The sequence below is a fragment of the Terrapene carolina genome, unplaced genomic scaffold (genome assembly GCF_002925995.2).
Source record: "Terrapene carolina triunguis isolate 2854851 unplaced genomic scaffold, T_m_triunguis-2.0 Scaffold90, whole genome shotgun sequence".
NCBI lineage: Eukaryota > Metazoa > Chordata > Testudines > Emydidae > Terrapene > Terrapene triunguis.
In genome coordinates, this window is record NW_020664441.1 from 2,421,108 (window position 1) to 2,437,455 (window position 16,348).

The 16,348-nt window shown below is 50.0% G+C and overlaps 1 protein-coding gene across 1 annotated transcript; it reads right to left on the minus strand.

Moving 5' to 3' along the window:
• Nucleotides 1-898: 898 nt before the first annotated feature.
• Nucleotides 899-14,306, minus strand: LOC112105445. The gene is made up of 7 exons (XM_024198249.1): nt 14,236-14,306; nt 10,449-10,615; nt 7,876-7,995; nt 6,439-6,495; nt 5,073-5,225; nt 3,144-3,263; nt 899-2,694 (listed from the first exon to the last, which is right to left on the minus strand). The coding sequence occupies exons 2-7, from the start codon at nt 10,602-10,604 to the stop codon at nt 2,686-2,688; spliced, it is 615 nt and encodes a 204-aa protein (XP_024054017.1). The 5' UTR covers nt 10,605-10,615; nt 14,236-14,306; the 3' UTR covers nt 899-2,685.
• Between the last annotated feature and the right edge of the window lie 2,042 nt (nt 14,307-16,348).

Sequence of the window (16,348 nt, forward strand, 5' to 3'; positions counted from 1 at the left end):
TTTCTTCAGTTTTCAAAAGTTGAAATGAAAGAGTATAAATTGAAAGACACTGAAATTTTTAATTTCAAATCTACATTTTGAAATGCAACAATAAATCTCTTGTTTTGTTTCAAAGTGGCATTTCAAAACAAAATGAGTGTGGGTTTTTTTTGCTTTAGTTTTGAAATGCCCCACAGAAAACCAACGTTTTCCAATCGGAAAATTTAAAAACAGAATTTTTCCTGTGGAAAGATCTAGGGGACAAATTCTAATATTCTGATCCAGTCTATATAACACTTTCTGCTGTCGTTATCTAACAGCTGACCCTAAGCAGCGCTGAATATCTGCAATGCCCAGTGCAGTGAACTAGAACTCTGAGTACTCAGTAGTAAAACTGGGTAGAAAACGGATCCCATCTGGATAAAATGTTTGAGATTTTGAAAATTTTCTTGGCCCAAATTGGGATGAAATGTCAAAATCTCAAAACATTTTGCAAACTGAAAAATCTGAATTTTTTTTTTGTTTCTGTCGATTAAAACATTTCATTTTGATTTCTACCTTTTTTAATTAACTTTTTTTTGCTATCATTAGCTTAAATTTCTAAACAAAAAGTAGTTTTGCACTGAAAAAATTGATTTTTTTTGGTTTGAAAAATAAAATTCTAACTCTTTTGTCCCAAAATTTTTCAAAACAAGAAGTTCCTCGAAACCACCCTTTTCTCACAAACCGTTTTGGTTTCAGTGAATTGGCATTTCCACACCAAAAAAAAATTTTTTTTGCTGAAAAATTCCTGACTAGCTCTAGTCAGTACCACTCAGAATCTGGACTGGTAAGGTTCTAACCTCTAGTGAACACTTCTCAAATTCGAGAGGTAAGCTTGGTTTTGAATGAACAGATAGGGATGTAGATAGACATAACATTCTGTGGGAACATTTGTTATAATAATACTGTAAGCTCAGGCTAATATAGCAAAAAAAAATAAAAATGCATCTTTAGCATTTGCGCGGTAGAATCAACCTGGCAACAGACAAGAGGTGGATTCTTGCTGGAGCTGTGAAGGGAACAAGGAAATCTGATACATTTATATTGCCCTAGAGGTGTGGCTTTCCCGTTGTGGCGCACTAAATCCTTCCTGGTGGGTTACAGAATGAGACATTTTAAGATCCAAGCAATGGGAGTGGTGGGGTACTGGAAGACAACTGGGATACTGGAAGGGAAGGGAGATCAGTGAGAAGATCTTTCTTTTATGACATGATCCTCAGAGTGAAAGAGTTGGATGACCACTGCCATAAAACCAAAGAAGATTGGGAAGAAGTTAGGAGGTGAGTGAATGTGATTTTAAACAGCAGTAACCCTGGTGGTCCTAAGCCCTTTATTCTACAAGTCCTGACGGCTGCTAAGGATTTGACTTCCCCTCAGAAATATGTTGTTTGAGAGGATCAGCAATGGCTGAAGAAATCATTCTAAGGACCTGGAAATCAGCAAAGAAGTCAAGTGCTAAAGGCTGGTCCATAAAACATGGGATCTGGATGGGATAATACAACATGAAAGGAGAACGAGTGAGGATTTTCAGGAGACAGAGGGGCCAAGTTCTTGGTGGAAGCCCAAGACATCAGGAGTTACTGAGGGCTGAATGTGGCATTTACATGGAGATCATGGCATCACTGCTATGTTCTGGGACAATCAGGATGTCATGTCTCTAGTGTTTTTTTTTTTTTTTTTTTTATATATCACATGCTGCCCTGTATGTTCCATCATGTAATAGAAGTGTTTATATCTGGTTACCGAATCTGTTACCTTCTATCCACAGCCCATTGCTTACAGCACTCCTTTACTGCAACACAAATAAAAAAAAATTAAACAGACCCCGACTCTCTGCCTTGGTGCAGTAAAGTTGTGTGAGGGGACCAGGGGACAAAGACCAAGAAAAAGGGATGGATCAACTTCTACTCCATAATCCTGTTGACTCCGTCTGTTTTCCCCATCCGTCTTGTTTGCCTGTGCAGACGGGAGGGTTTGTGGAATTGGGGGAGAGGCGTGAGCAGGACGGAAGGATGGCTTTGGAGTTCACTGTCTTGTGCTCTGGTTGCAGAGAGTTCCAGGGATCATAGGAGGATTTGAGGGGAGAGGGAGGCCTGGGTTCAGTCTCATTCCAGCTCCTCCCCCATTACTGACTGGCGAGTTTGAGGGGCCAGGGAAGGTGTGTGTGGGTCAGTTTGTTTTCACCGTCCCCATACAGGCTGGAGCGTTTAGGAATCAGGGGAGGGTTTTGGGGTGCAGAAAGTCAGAGTCTCCTGCCTCCTAATTTCGGGGGGGTTGGAATTCAGGGGTCAGAGTCCACGAGGGGATTCTGTGAGGAGGGTCCTGAGAGAGGTCATGGGCTGCAGTAGGTTACAGACAGGAGAGTTTGTGGGGAAAGTCAGCGGATACTTTGAGCGTTAAAGCTGCTCTCATCTCTCAGTTGGGGGCTCAGGAATAGTGGTGTCTGGCTCAGCATTTGCCCCTATCCCCTAGACACAGAAGAGTTGGGGGGGTAGGGTGGGCTGCAGGAGATGTTGGGGCTCAGAGTTTGCTCCCTCTGCCGTCCTGCCTGGGAAGGTGAAGAAGTGGCCAAGGGTCCATGTCACTGTGGCTCCAGTGCGGGAAATCTCCATCATGTTCTCAGTGCACCTGGGGGTGGGAGGAGCAAAGCCGGCCTCTGCTCCATCACAGCACCTGGGGAATAATCAGAGAACAGAATTAACCTTCCCATCTCATCAGGATCACACCGAAAACCGGCATTTGGCCCCTCCCCACCTCCGCCTTTTCTGACAGTAGTTCATCCAGGGGAGGGTTAGAATCCTTTGGTGGATCAACATAGAGGTAAAGCGCTGGACTGATCCAACATGGGCAACGAATTCCCCTTTCCCCAAGGAAAGGGATCAAGGGGATCTGATTTTGCTCCCACTGAAATCCCTGGACAAACCCTCATTGACGTCAACGGGGCTCAGCTGGTGGCTCCATTGTCAGAGCAATGGGGCAGGAGGTCTCTCAAGGGCTAAGGGAAGGGGAGTCTTTCTGCTGATGTCAATGGGCTATGGATCAGGCCTGAGATGAGGAGCACTGTGTGTGCACGGTTGCTCCAGGGTTGGAGGGCAGGGAGTGTCTCTGGGCTCCAGCCTCACCATCTGCGTGTAGTCCTGCTGTTTCAAGGCCTTGTGTCCGTAGACCAAGGCGGCGATGGCCGTGCACAGCTCCAGCAGGCACAGCAGGATGAATATCGAGTTAATCCCGTGACTCAGAATCTGTGGGGAAGAAAGCCCAGGGGAAGTCATCCAGCAACCTCAGTGCACGGAGCCACCTCATCCCGGGGGAGGCCTGTGCCCCAGCTGGGAGGTGTCATTACTACACAGTGAGGGGGTGAGGACTGCCTGAGCTCTCCTCTCTGCCACATGCCCTGATAGGGGGCAGGTCATGGCAATGGGGCCCAGCCATCCAGTGGCCAGACATACTATGTGTTGGATCCTGCATGGCACTGACTAGGACTCAAATTGGCTGCATTAGGCAGTGACTCTCCCAGTACAACCAAAGGGAATCCCTTCTCCTCCCAGGGCTGAGCTGGGCAGAGCCTGTCTTGTTTCAGAGTCTAGCGCCCTGCCCCTCCTTTGTCTCTGGCTCTTCTCCTGCCCCTTGTTCTCACTCGCTCTGTGAAGCTCACCAGAGAAGCTCATAGCTTTGGCAGGGCCGTGGGCCAGGTCACACCCATGGGGTCCCAGGTAGATTTCAGTGACCCACCTAGTGTGTTTGAGGGAGGAGGGTTTGGCAACAGGGTGGAGGGCAGGAAGGGGGGAAGCGGGGCAGCTTCTCATGGCACAATATGGGCCCCACAAAGGCCCCGCATTAAAGCATAGTCTCTGTACTGTTCCCCTCACTACGGCCATTGTGATGGCTGCCATCTTGGCTGGTGCACCAGGAACTAAGCTTGGAGCCTCTGGAGTGTGGTGTATTGGAAATGGTGTTAAAATTACAAGCACTCACTTTATATTGTAGGGGATCAGCCTTGGCTAGTCTCTGGGGGAACTGAACTGGGGATTCCTAGAACTAAACTATTGAGTCTTTACAGGTTGAGCTAAAGAGCCAGGCTCTCAAGTACCTGCTGTGCACTAGGTGCTATGAGGACCCATAACACCCACACACTGACCCTACACCCACTCCTGAGCTTCCTCCCATAAGGCTGTACAGCTGAATGATCCAGTCCCCATTCCGGGTTACATACTGATGGTATCATTATACCGGTGGGCCAAGGAAAAACGGGTCTCTTTAAATCTCAGGGTGCTGAGTTGAAGCAATTCTCAGTGTGGGCCCCATCTAGCCCTGGGGCAATGCTGCTGTTGTGGAGGCACCCCATTAACAAAAGAGCCCGTTCCTAACCTCTCCCTACTTATTGCTAATCTCAAGCAAGCAAAAATCATGAGCCTCAAAGAATTGCAAGTTTGGTGTAAAAATCATGAGATTTAACCCCCACCCCCAAATATGGGGTTCATTTTATTTGCCTTTCGGTTCCCCACAGCCAGAAGCCTGGAGGAACCTTACTTTTTTTTTTTGGTTTTAAATGGCAGCTGAGAGTCTCAACTAATCAACCTAGTCCAGGAGCTGGGGCTTTAAGAAAAACACCAAATATTGTTCAACTCAAATAAATCTGCAAGAGTTGGCAGCACCGCTTGCATCTGAGCCTCTCAAAGGGCTTCACAAACATTATGATGGCCAACTCACCTGAGAAAGGCACTATTAGCCCCATTTCCTAGATGGGGAAACTGAGGCACAGAGTGGGGTTGCAGAGCAAGTCAGTGACAGAGCTGAGGTCTCCTGACCCACGCTGGTCTAGTGAATAACTACTAGAGCTTCCCACCCCTCTTGTTTGATTGAAACCCCACCCCCAATCAGGTGGACAGAGGGATTCGTTGCCCCTTGCTGAGTTTCTTTTCTCATGTTGCAGAGCCAGTGGGTCCTGAGAGGGATGATCCCAGGTCCCCTGGAGTGCTAGACCCAGTCAGGCCCTGCAAAGAGGCTGTGGACTGTTGCAGGAGCAGGGGGGGAATGGAAGAGGTACCCACGTAGACAGATTGGGAGCAGTTCAGCGGGGTCATTTTGCCGCCCTCATGTATGTTGCACCACGGGATGTCTTGGCCGATCTCCACGCTGTGAATGATCACAGCTGTCAGGGTGGCCAGGATGACCAGGCCGCTGATAATGTAGCAGACTTTCACCTGGATCAATCACAGCCAATTAGAGGAGAGCAGGGCACAACATCTGTCATCATTACAGCACTCACCGAGATTAGCGCCCCAGTGCAATGACGGCCCTACAGGCACAGCAAGAGGCAGTCTCTGCCCCAAAGGTCTTACCGTCCAAACAGACTAGGCAGAAAGAACTGTTATAACCCCTGTCCCCCGCCTCCCACTCTACAGGTGTGGAACTGGGGCACAGAGATGTTAGGTGCCTTGCCTGAGGTCAAATCTGTGGCAGGACTGGGAAAAGAAACCGGCTCTCCAGATCCCCAGGCCAAAGCCTTAATTACAAAACCATCCTCATGGCACGTTTATAATAAGGGTGTAATCTCTAAAGGCTCTGCTGTCTGCAGAGGCAGACAGCCAGTTTGTGTCTAGTTCCTCTCACACAACACAAGTAACAGTTTGGAGGACGAGTGACTGCCACATCCGGGCCAATCAGCTGAGGCACCTGAGCCGACAGTCCATGGGCTGAAACAGCTGGGGCTGCGTGGCCTACGTTGGGGAGCTCTGGGGTCTGGAATGGACTTCCTGTGCTGGTCTACAGAGTCTGAGCACGTTGACTTGGAGGATGCAGCGTATCTGTTCCAGCAGGGGGCGATGGGGCTATATTGTTATGCAGTTGTGATATTAAAGTCCTAGGGCCCCATTTTGTGAGGCTTGGAGCCCCATCAACTCCCAGCAAAGTCCATGGGCTCAAATCTTCATTCCGGTGGATGCAGGAATGGAGAGGGTTGGGCAAATGTGGTTAAAGCCACCCTTGCACATCCCAGCCCCTAGTGTAAGGGTCCATCTACACAGCAACTGGAAGACGTGACTCTCAGCTCAGGTAAACGTGCACATGCTAGCTCTGCTCGAGCTAGCACCTAAAACTAGCAGTGCTGGCCATAGCGGCACAAGCCAGGTAACCTGAGTATGTACATAGGATCCTGGACAGGGTTGTACTCGGGGCCACCACCCATGCCGCCATGGCCACGCTGCAGAGCAAGCGAATGTTCGTCTGCCTGAGCTGGGAATCCAACCTCCCAGCTGCAATGTAGAAACGGCCTGAGTTAAAGCAGGCTCAGGGCTTCTGAAATTTACATCCAGGCTATGTAGGGCCTCCTAGGTGCCATCAACCACTGTGGCTAGCTGTAGTGCAGCCCTGCACCAGTCCCACTCCCATGAACGAAAATGCTTGGAGGATATTTACCAGCCGGATGCTTTCTCTTCTCTCAGTCTCCACCAGCACGGATCCTGAGGACACGAGCTGCCCAGGGAACAGCAAATGGGGAAGAGTCATTGGCAGATTCCCAGCCCACTCAAAATCACACGCACGTTGGAACTGGGTGGAATGAACCCCACAGGATTATGGACCATGGAAGCCCTGCCCCACAAGATGGTACACGATTGGGGGAGGGATAGCTCAGTGGTTTGAGCATTGGCCTGCTAAACTCAGGGTTGTAAGTTCAATCCTTGAGGCGGCCATTTAGGGATCTGGGGCAAAAATCCATCTGGGGATTGGTCCTGCTTTGAGCAGGGAGTTGGACTAGATAACCTCCTGAGGTCTCTTCCAACCTTGATATTCTATCATTGTCACTAGGATCAAGGTGTAAAGAGACCTGAGTTCAATGGTGGGATTGAGGTCTCACAGGCTCTCAAGTCCCATCTCATGGGACTCCTTCTCCTTTTATCCCACTGCAGAGGAGCTGGGATTTTCCCAAGTTCTCAGAAGCTAAAGGTTCATTGTCTGGTGCCACAGTGCAATCTGCTGGGTGTTTCCTTATGGAAAGGTGGTTGTGAAGTTTTCCAGATGGGATTTGCTTTTCTTCCATGTCACCACCTGGATACATAGCCTCCATGACAGATGGACAGGACCCTAAAGCCTATATGCACAGGTAACTGACCCTGAGCTTGGGACTCAGAGAGAGAATCGCATGAGCCTTTCGATCTAAGAATAAGGGCCCATTTAGTCCCCTGCTGATGGCTGCATCAGTTTCAGTAGTGTCTTATGGGGTGCCGCCACTAGAGAGGGGGGAAAGATCTACCATCTCCCAGACTGGGGTGTATACACAGTGGAGCCTGATTGAATGTAGGGGTGAATTTCCATCGTACCCCAGAGGAGTTCTTCCCTGCCCGAGCTGGGGCCTCTCTGTCGCAGCGGTGATTGGGGGGTGAAATCTAGCAGACTGAACCCCTCCCTCACACCAGCCTGGGGAATGGATCTGATCCAGGACAGGATTGGGGTAGAGCAATGTCATAGGGGTAGGGTTGCCAGTCTGCCGCAGCATTCAGGGGTCTCTCCCATGTTTCCATGAGCCTCATTTGCAGGCCTGCAACCCAAAATGTGTGTGAGCGCTGATGATGGCATGCTGGCCCAGGATGGTGCACATCTGCATGCCGTGACCCTGCACCATGGGGGGCCCGATGGAGCTGTCAAAGTGTTTGCAGGGTCACCACCATCTTCTCCTCCCCTCCCAAGGGCTCAGTGCATAGCACACTCCCTGTTATTCTGAAAGCCTGCCTGGCTATGCTCACTGCCTTCTGTGCCACAGTCCCAGGGCATATGCCAGAGCAGATTTGTTGAGATACGCCCCTGAAACTGGATCAAAGGGCTGAGCTTCTCACTCCCGGAGCTGTCTGTGCCTACCAGCAAGCCGATCCAGAAGTAGACTCCGCTGGCCACGGTGAGGGCTGGGGCTGGGGATTCAGTTATCATCAAGGCAATCCCAAAGGAGATCTGAATGAAACCAGATACGATCTGTATGGCCTAGAGGGGAAGAGGAGATGGAGCTTGGTGTCACATACACAATATGTGCAGCAGCATTACCATGATCTGTGGCATCACTGTTATCACCATAGCCACCACCACTGACATCATTACCTCCATCACCCTGCCATCACCCCATCACCCTGCCAACATCATCACCCCCACCATCATCATCCCGCCAACCCCATCACCCTGCCAACCCCATCACCGCCATCACTCTCACCAACCTCATCACCCCCACCATTATCATCCCGCCAACCCCATCACCCTGACATCATCATCACCCCCATCAACCCAACCAACCCCATCACCCTGCGAACCCCATCACCCCCACCATCATCCCCACCATCATCCCCACCAACCCTATCACCCTCACCAACCCCATCACCCCGCCAACATCATCACTTCCACCATCATCCCCATCACCCTGCCAACATCATCACCCTGTGAAAGTGAAATGAATTATATTAAAGAAATAGAATGAATTAAAGAATGCTGTATGTACCTTTAAGTAGAAATGAGAAATGCTGCAATCCAGGTGTCAGGAAAGCAGATATTAACTGTTAATCAATTGCTCCACTTAAGGGCGATTGGTGAAGCATTAGCCTTAGATCGATAAGAGTTAATAAGGAAGCAGGATATGCATATTGTGCCCCAGGCAAATTTTACAATTTTGCTCTCTCTGTCCCTTTGTTTAGTTCGCACCCTTTTATCTGTATAAATAAGACTGTTTGAATCTTGCATGGTGCTCACATTATCTGAGTGTTATTAGCAGAGCACTGTGCTAATAAAACAGAGTGGTCTGACAAACTGAGTCCTGAGTCTAACTTTGACAACCCCCATCAGCCCAACCAGCCCCATCACCCTGCGAACCCCATCACCCCCACCATCATCACCTCCATCAGCCCCACCAAACATATCACCCTCGCCAACATCATCACCATGCCAATGTCATCAGCCCCACCAACCCCATCACCCTGCCAATGTCATCACCGCCACCAACCCCATCACTGCCATCATCCCCACCAACCTCCTCACCCCTATCAACCCCATCACCCTCGCCAACATCATCACCACCACCAACCGCCTCACCCCCGCCATCAGCCCCACCCTCAGCCCCACCAATCCCATCACCCTGCTAATATCATCACCCCATCACACTGCCAATGTCATCAGCCCCATCATCCCGTTAACATCATCATCACCATCACCCCTGCCAACTCCATCACCCTGTAATTATCATCATCACTCCCACCACCCCCACCAACATTATCACCATCGCCCCATCACCCTGCCAACATCATCACCGCCATCACCCCCGCCATCAATGCTAACCATCATCTTTACCATCCCCAGTACCGTTATGAACAGCAGCTGCATCCCCACTGCTGCCATTGTCATTATTTTTGTTTTCTCCCCCCACCCCGCCTGGGGAACAAATTGCGACTTTCCATCACATCGCCACTTCAGACCTCCATTCCTGGAGGAGCTCGTCTCCTGATGACCCACAGTATCTGAGACACACACGCTCAGCTTCAGCCCTTGGGTTAGCCCCAGACCCTAAACTTATCAGCAGAATGAGAGCAGATGGGGGAAATCAACTGGGTTGAGGCACCAAAATCCTCCCATGGAGATAATCCTCTCTGCCTTACATTGCCTGGCTGGCCAGCATTTTTCTGGGCACACGGGGAGATGTTTATGCCTTTGGATGCCAGGGAGCTGTTAAGCTAGGAAACCCTGCAGCTGTAGCACTTTGTGGTGTGCTCTTGCCAGCTCTCGCCAGCTAAATGGGGCTCAGGCTGTGTTAATAGCACCAGGGGAGGCTGGTGATGCAATAGGGGTGTTCTTCACTTGGGGTTAGCTCCAGACCTGCTCCCTAGGGAAAGTGAGGCACTTGCCTTTTGGAGCAGAGATAAAACTGAGGTCACTCATGGTCTTTTAAGATGCCAAAAGGGGAGGCTAGATCTGGCATCCTGGCTCATGTAATTACACACTGCCTTCCCCAAATTTCCCTCCTGCTGTTTCACTTGCATATGGCTGTGGCACAGTTGTTGTGCGTCACCCCAGAGGTGGCTGCATCTTTAGGGATGCAAGGGGCTACGTGACCATCCAGTGGGGGGGGTGGGGGTAATGCTTACAGTTCAGCTGGCGCTAGCTGGGTCCCTTGTTGGGCCATCTCAGCAGCCAGGCAAGGGCTGAATGTGCAGGGCGCACGTTCCAGTTCTAAGACACACACACACACACACACACACACACACACAGAGTCAAGGGTTAATTCTTGCTTCTCTAGGCTTCACCCACAGCATCCTTGCAAGTGAAGGCAAGGAGAGTCCATTAGTCTCCTAGAGAGCCGAGGGGAAGGGCCCAGCTGCCCCTCGCTAAGTGCACTGTGTGTGTGTGTGGGTCACTCTCAGTTCTCCTTCGTTCGTCCAGCAGAGATGTCAGACCCTCACCCCCAGCGCCTTGGGCTGTGCCTTCCTGAAGCCTTTGACCTGGGCCGAGCTGGGCTGTGGTGCCGTTGAGTCCAGCTGTGCAGCCCGGGGGTCGGTCTGCGGGACGACCTCTGTGACAACCTTCACCCCCCCGGATTCTGTCACTGTTGCTGCCATTTTGGTGCCAGCTGTGGAGAGAACGGGAAAGTTGGGGTCAGCAGCAGGACGAGGCAGGGGCAGGGGAATGGCAGCTCCCCACTGCAGCAGTCAGGCAGAGGGGAATCCTCCGCCTCCTGTCAATGGAATGGGACAGCTGACTCCTTCCTAGCTGGGGAATCTCTTCAGACAAATAGCCTATAAGGGAAGGGTGAGCTTGCTATGGGCATCCCAGGGGCCTGCTCTCTAAGGGGATCCCAGAGGAGAGACCCCAGAGAACTGCTCTCTAAGGGGATCCCAGAGGAGAGACCCCAGAGACCTGCTCTCTAAGGGGATCCCAGAGGAGAGACCCCGGGGGCCTGTTGGCCAAGGGGATCCCAGGGGAGAGATCCCAGGGATGAGCTCACTAGGGGGATCCCAAGGGAGATCCTAGGGGCCTGCTTGCTATGGGATCCCAAGGGAGAAGTCCCATGGATATTTGATGTACAATGATCCCAATGGTTTACCCCTTAGGGTTTCCAGAAGGAGCCGGGGGAGGGGTGAATCCCAGGCTCCACTGAAAGGCAGTGCAGGGGCTAATGAGGCCAGTCCTGTGGCTGCATTCTGTGGGGACAGCAGGTCAGATCCTGGCCCCTGTCACGTCCCAGGCACCTGGAAGTTATGAGGCTGCAGACTTCGGGGAGTGGGGAAGGGGTCATGGCATGAGTAACCCCGCTCTGGGTAGACTGCAGTGAAGACTGGTGGACTAGCAATACAAGTAGGTCCCCAGGATCCAGGGCGGGCTTGGACAGCTCACATTGAAACCTGCCACATCTTCACTGCAATTTTGTTCCACACTAGCTCGATGAAAGCTAGTGCGGGTATGCCACAGCGCTGCAGTCAGACCTCTGAGAGGAGCATGGACACACTCAAAGATTGCTTCATGCCAAGCACATGGGTGGAATGCCCTAGCAAAGGGAGAAGAAATCCCAGGGGATAAGGATAAGGGAGTGGGCGTGGTTAGAGAGAGGAGGCCAAAGCAGGGAAGGAGGACACTCCCCATTTGCTGGGAGAAAGCAGGGCCTGGGGAACAACAGAACCAAACAGAGATGCGGGGCGGGGGGGGGGGGGGGGGGAAAGAAAAAAAAGGGAGAGAGGGGGGGGGGGGGGGGGGGGGGGGGGGGGGTGAGAAATGAAACAACAGGAAGAGAGAGAGTGAGAGGGGAAAACAGAATTGGTGTGAAGGGGAAGATACAGTAGAAAAGCGATAGGGAGGGAGAAGGAAACAAAGGGAAGGACAAAAAGTGAGAAGGAGGGACAAAGTATTTGGGAGACCAGATCCCAAGGCTGTGCTCACCATGGGGATCTCCGGGCGAGCTCCCTATGGGAGGGAGGGATAGAGTGACTGATGCAGAGGAGGAGGAGGAAAGATAAGAGAGAAAGAGGGAGGGGGAAGAGAGAAGCACATAGGGGAATAAGGAGGATGGAAGGAGAAATGAAATGATGGACTCAGAGAGACACAGCGAGAGGGAAATCGGCAGAGACGCATTTTGACTCCTGCTGTTCAGGACTCTTGATGGATTCAAAACTACCACGATGCAAGTGCCAATCTAACGATTGCCCCCCAGTTCCTTGGGAATCTCCTACTCCCCCCAGCCCCCCAACCTAACAATCACCCCCCAGTTCCTTGGGGATCTCCCCAGGGCTGTCCTTAGGATTTATGGGGCCCTATGCAGTATTATTAAACTGGTGCCCCTATGCCTGATGGCAGCCCGGGCTCACAGCCCGGGGGTGGGAGGGTGCGGGGGGAGGAACGAGGCAGCAAAGGATAGCGAGACGCCCGGCCCACCTCACGGTGGCAGAGAGTCACAGTTCCCCACAGAGACCCCCATACCCTCTTCCTCACGCAGAATGGACATGCAGAAGGTACCTAAGTACAAGCACTAAACTTGGGAATAAAAAATGTCAGTCACAGGTTTTTTGATATGCCCTGAAGTTTGCGGACATTTATTTGCAAAAACTTTGTAGTAAGGGCGAGTCAGCTGTCTTGCTGAATACAACATTAAATATTATGAAATACATGATGCAGCTCTTCTCTGTTTTACATTTTCTTAATCAGTATTTCTAAATTGCTTTTATATTTTAAATGTACTCTTAAGCCTTCATAAAGTAATCATTCCAGATTACTACATATTTAACTCACTGAAACAAAGACATTATTTTAAATTAATCAGTCACAGAGGTTTAGTGTGTTCATAACAATGTTCATTGCTTTTAGAAAAAGGGAACACTCATTTACTTTATGTGATCTCCATACCAATACACATGTTTATGAAATTTCACCAACTTGAAAAAATATGTTTCCAAAGATTTTAGGCATAACAAAGGATTTTATATCTTACTAAGGTACTGATTTTGCTGGAGGGTTCTTAAAACTAGTTCATCAGATAGTCAGAAATAAAGAAAGGGAAACTCTTTGTCCAGCTATCTGGAAGGAAAGGGCTGTTGTCCCTTTAAGGGCTCTCTTCAAGGTGCGAGGGGGAGGGGGGAGGGGGGGGGGAGAGGGAGAAAGGGATTGACAGGAAGACTTTGGAAGCAAGTTTTTTTTACTATAGTAATTAAAATTAAAATGTGTATTTTAGATAAGGGTGGTTTTTGAAGGATTTATTTAAAAAACCATATGTCTGAAGATCCAAGCATTTAAGGCTAAATATGATTGTGCATCTAAAAGTCTATGCAAGGATTTTTTAGAGATGTGATTTCATAATCTTCATCAACTCATTAATGAAATATTTTAAAGCAAATTTTAAACTAAGGTCTTGAAGACTAACATGTTCTGAGTAAATGTAAACTTTTTATTAAGATGATGTTAAAAAAAGAAAAAAGGGTACGGTACAGAGTTTAGGCATAGAAGTTTCTGGCGATCAGGGAATAACGTACAGATTATCGAGGGGGTGCAAAATTCAGTTTAAGATCAGGTGGCATAAGAAATACATAATCTGCAATAGCCCCGCATCCCATATTCCAGGGCATGCATCAGAGCTCTACAACAGAACCATTACAGTAACGCACAACTGTTTTTGTCAGTAAATTCAGAAACTGACAGTATATACCTGGGGTTTGGCAAATGCCTGTTAAATGGCTTCATTACCACTTGAATGGCTCTTTAACAGTTTCAGTGTTGTGCTAATAGGTCTGGCAGGCTGGAGGCTTTTTCACTTTTTACTACTAGATCCCCTCCGGAGTAAGAGTCACCAGGCTGCAGCAGCCAGCTGTGGGAGTTTGCAGGAAGGGTCAGAACAGGGATAGGAAGAGCCAAGGGGTGGACACTAAGACCCAGTGGTGGCCAAAATTTTTAGATGCCCTACGCAGAACAGCCATGTATTCTGCGTATGCCTAAGGATGGCTCTGGATCTCCCACTCCCCCCCCCCCCCCCCCCCCCAACCACCCCCCCCCCCCCCTGCCCCTTGCGACCTCCCCCCCCCCCCCATCAATCTAACAATCATCCCCCACTTCCTTGGGGATCTCCCACTCCCCCCATCAATCTAACAATCGCCCCCCAGCCCCTTGGGGATCTCCCACTCCCCCCAGCCCCGCACCCTCAGGGTCTCCCTGGCTCAGCGAGTGTCTGTCAGGGGGAATGCAGGGGGCTGACCCGCTGCCTTCACTTACTCTGCCTAGTTGTCTGGCTGGTAGGACGCCGTGTGTTGTGTTGTGCAAGCCTCAGGGTTCTCTCTGCCTTGGCAGCTTTCCCCACCTCGTTGGCCAGAGTCCAGTGGTGGGCGGGAATGCAGAGAGCCTGTCAGAGGAACTCGTTGCCATTCTGGCAGCTCCGCACAGACAGGAAATTTGTTTGTGGACATTTGTGAGGGTTCCTCTTTCCCAAGTCTCCCATTCTGGCCTGTTTCCCAGAGCTGGGGAGGGAAGCAGGGGGCGGCGAGAGGGAGGATCAGTCCACCTCTGTGGATCTGGGTGCCTGTAAGAGAGACAACATGGACCGGAGACAAAGACCGTACGCAGGGAGAAAATAATGTTAATTACTCTGTATTTTCATGAAGTATGCATCGGTGGTGCCCACAGCACAGCCCTGGGCACTTGGAGGCCCCTCTGTATCCCCAGTATATCTTCTGTATACAACATGGGCCCTGTGACCCAGGGAGCCCTTGATGCCAGCTGGCAGAGGGCACAGGGAAACACAGGATTTTACAGGGATCCCCTGGATTGGCTACCTGCCTAATAGTTCACCCAAGGGTGGCATGTGAAGTCTCTAGCGAGAGCCAGTAGCCTACTGGTTGTCACGGTCATTGTGCAATGTACGTACAGGTAATATTTAAAGAGTCATGTATCTATAATAAAAATTATGTTCTTAAGGTCTTGGAGTTAAAGCCGGTCACCAGGCAGTGACATACCTCGGAGATGTTCCTTTCAGACAGAAGGTAATAGACACCTATTTCCCTGTCTGGCCATTTGTGTGTTGTGCGCCTCTCAGTGGATGTCTATTTGCAAACTGAGCCAGGTGTGAATTGAGAGGCTGTGAAAGCTACAAAAAAGAAGGAGAAACAAGCAGCAGGGGTGGGGGTGGCCTGTTGATGAATAAAGATAAAGGATTGACCTGGTATATCTTGGTGTGCAAGAGACACACTGAATTCTTCACCAAGGAGGCCAACTGACTGCATTCTTCTCATGAAAGGAGGGTCCCAACCAGCCTGGCTGTAAAACTCTAGAACAGGGGTCGGCAACGTTCGACACGGAACTCGCCAGGGTACTTACCCTGGCGAGCTGCGTGCCGAACGTTGCCGACCCCTGCTCTAGAAGGATTTCAGGCGAGCAATATTTTACAAGACATGAGAGTATCTTGTGAATTAAGGCTAGGTTCTAGAATGCATGTTATGATTTTGTTTTATATGTAGCCATTTGTTTCCAATGCTTCCACTTGCTACTATTAGGATCTCTCTGCTTTGGTAAATAAACTTGTATTTGACTGTAATGGTCCTTGTGAATTAGATCATCCATCTGGTGTGTGAGGAGGAAGCTATGTTTGGGAAATGGGGCAATCAAGGCTGCGTTGGCTCTCTGGCCCCATCAGCAGTGAGTGGCTTTCTCTGTTTGAACAATGGGGTTTTGAATGGACTTACCTCTTCCCAGAGACCTTTTAGGGGGAGAAGAGAGGAGGCTGGAATTCCTTCCTTCTCCCCACTCCCCAATCTTGGCCCATGATTTAAAGAGCTGCAATTTTTCTCCAGCTCACCACCTGACATGGTGTCAGGAAAAGTCCGCTTTTAAAGGAGACATGCTCTCTAAGGAAGGAGAGCCAGTTCACTGCCAGAAAGACAAGACATAGCTGGAGGCATCGGGGCAAGAGGCACCTTGTCGTTCCTCTAGGACACTGGCCAAAGCCCCAAGGACTCTCAGGAGGGATGAGAACTCCAAGGAGGCAAAGGTGGTGAACTGCATTCAGATGTTCATTGTTTTGTCTACATCTGAATCTCTCCTGTGCTGTCTAAGACTACAGGGTCTGTGTTTAAGAAGTTCCTTTGCAAAGCTTGTATTCCTTGCTTTATCTGCCATGTGTCCTCTAAGGCCTGGTCTACACTAGGCTTTTATGTCGAATTTAGCGCCGTTATATCGAATTAACCCTGCACCCGTCCACACCAGGAAGCCATTTAGTTCGACATAGAGCTCTCTTTAAATCGATTTCTGTAATCCTCCCCAACGAGAGGAGTAGCGCTAAATTCGACATGGCCATGTCGAATTAGGCTAGGTGTGGATGGAAATCGACGCTAAT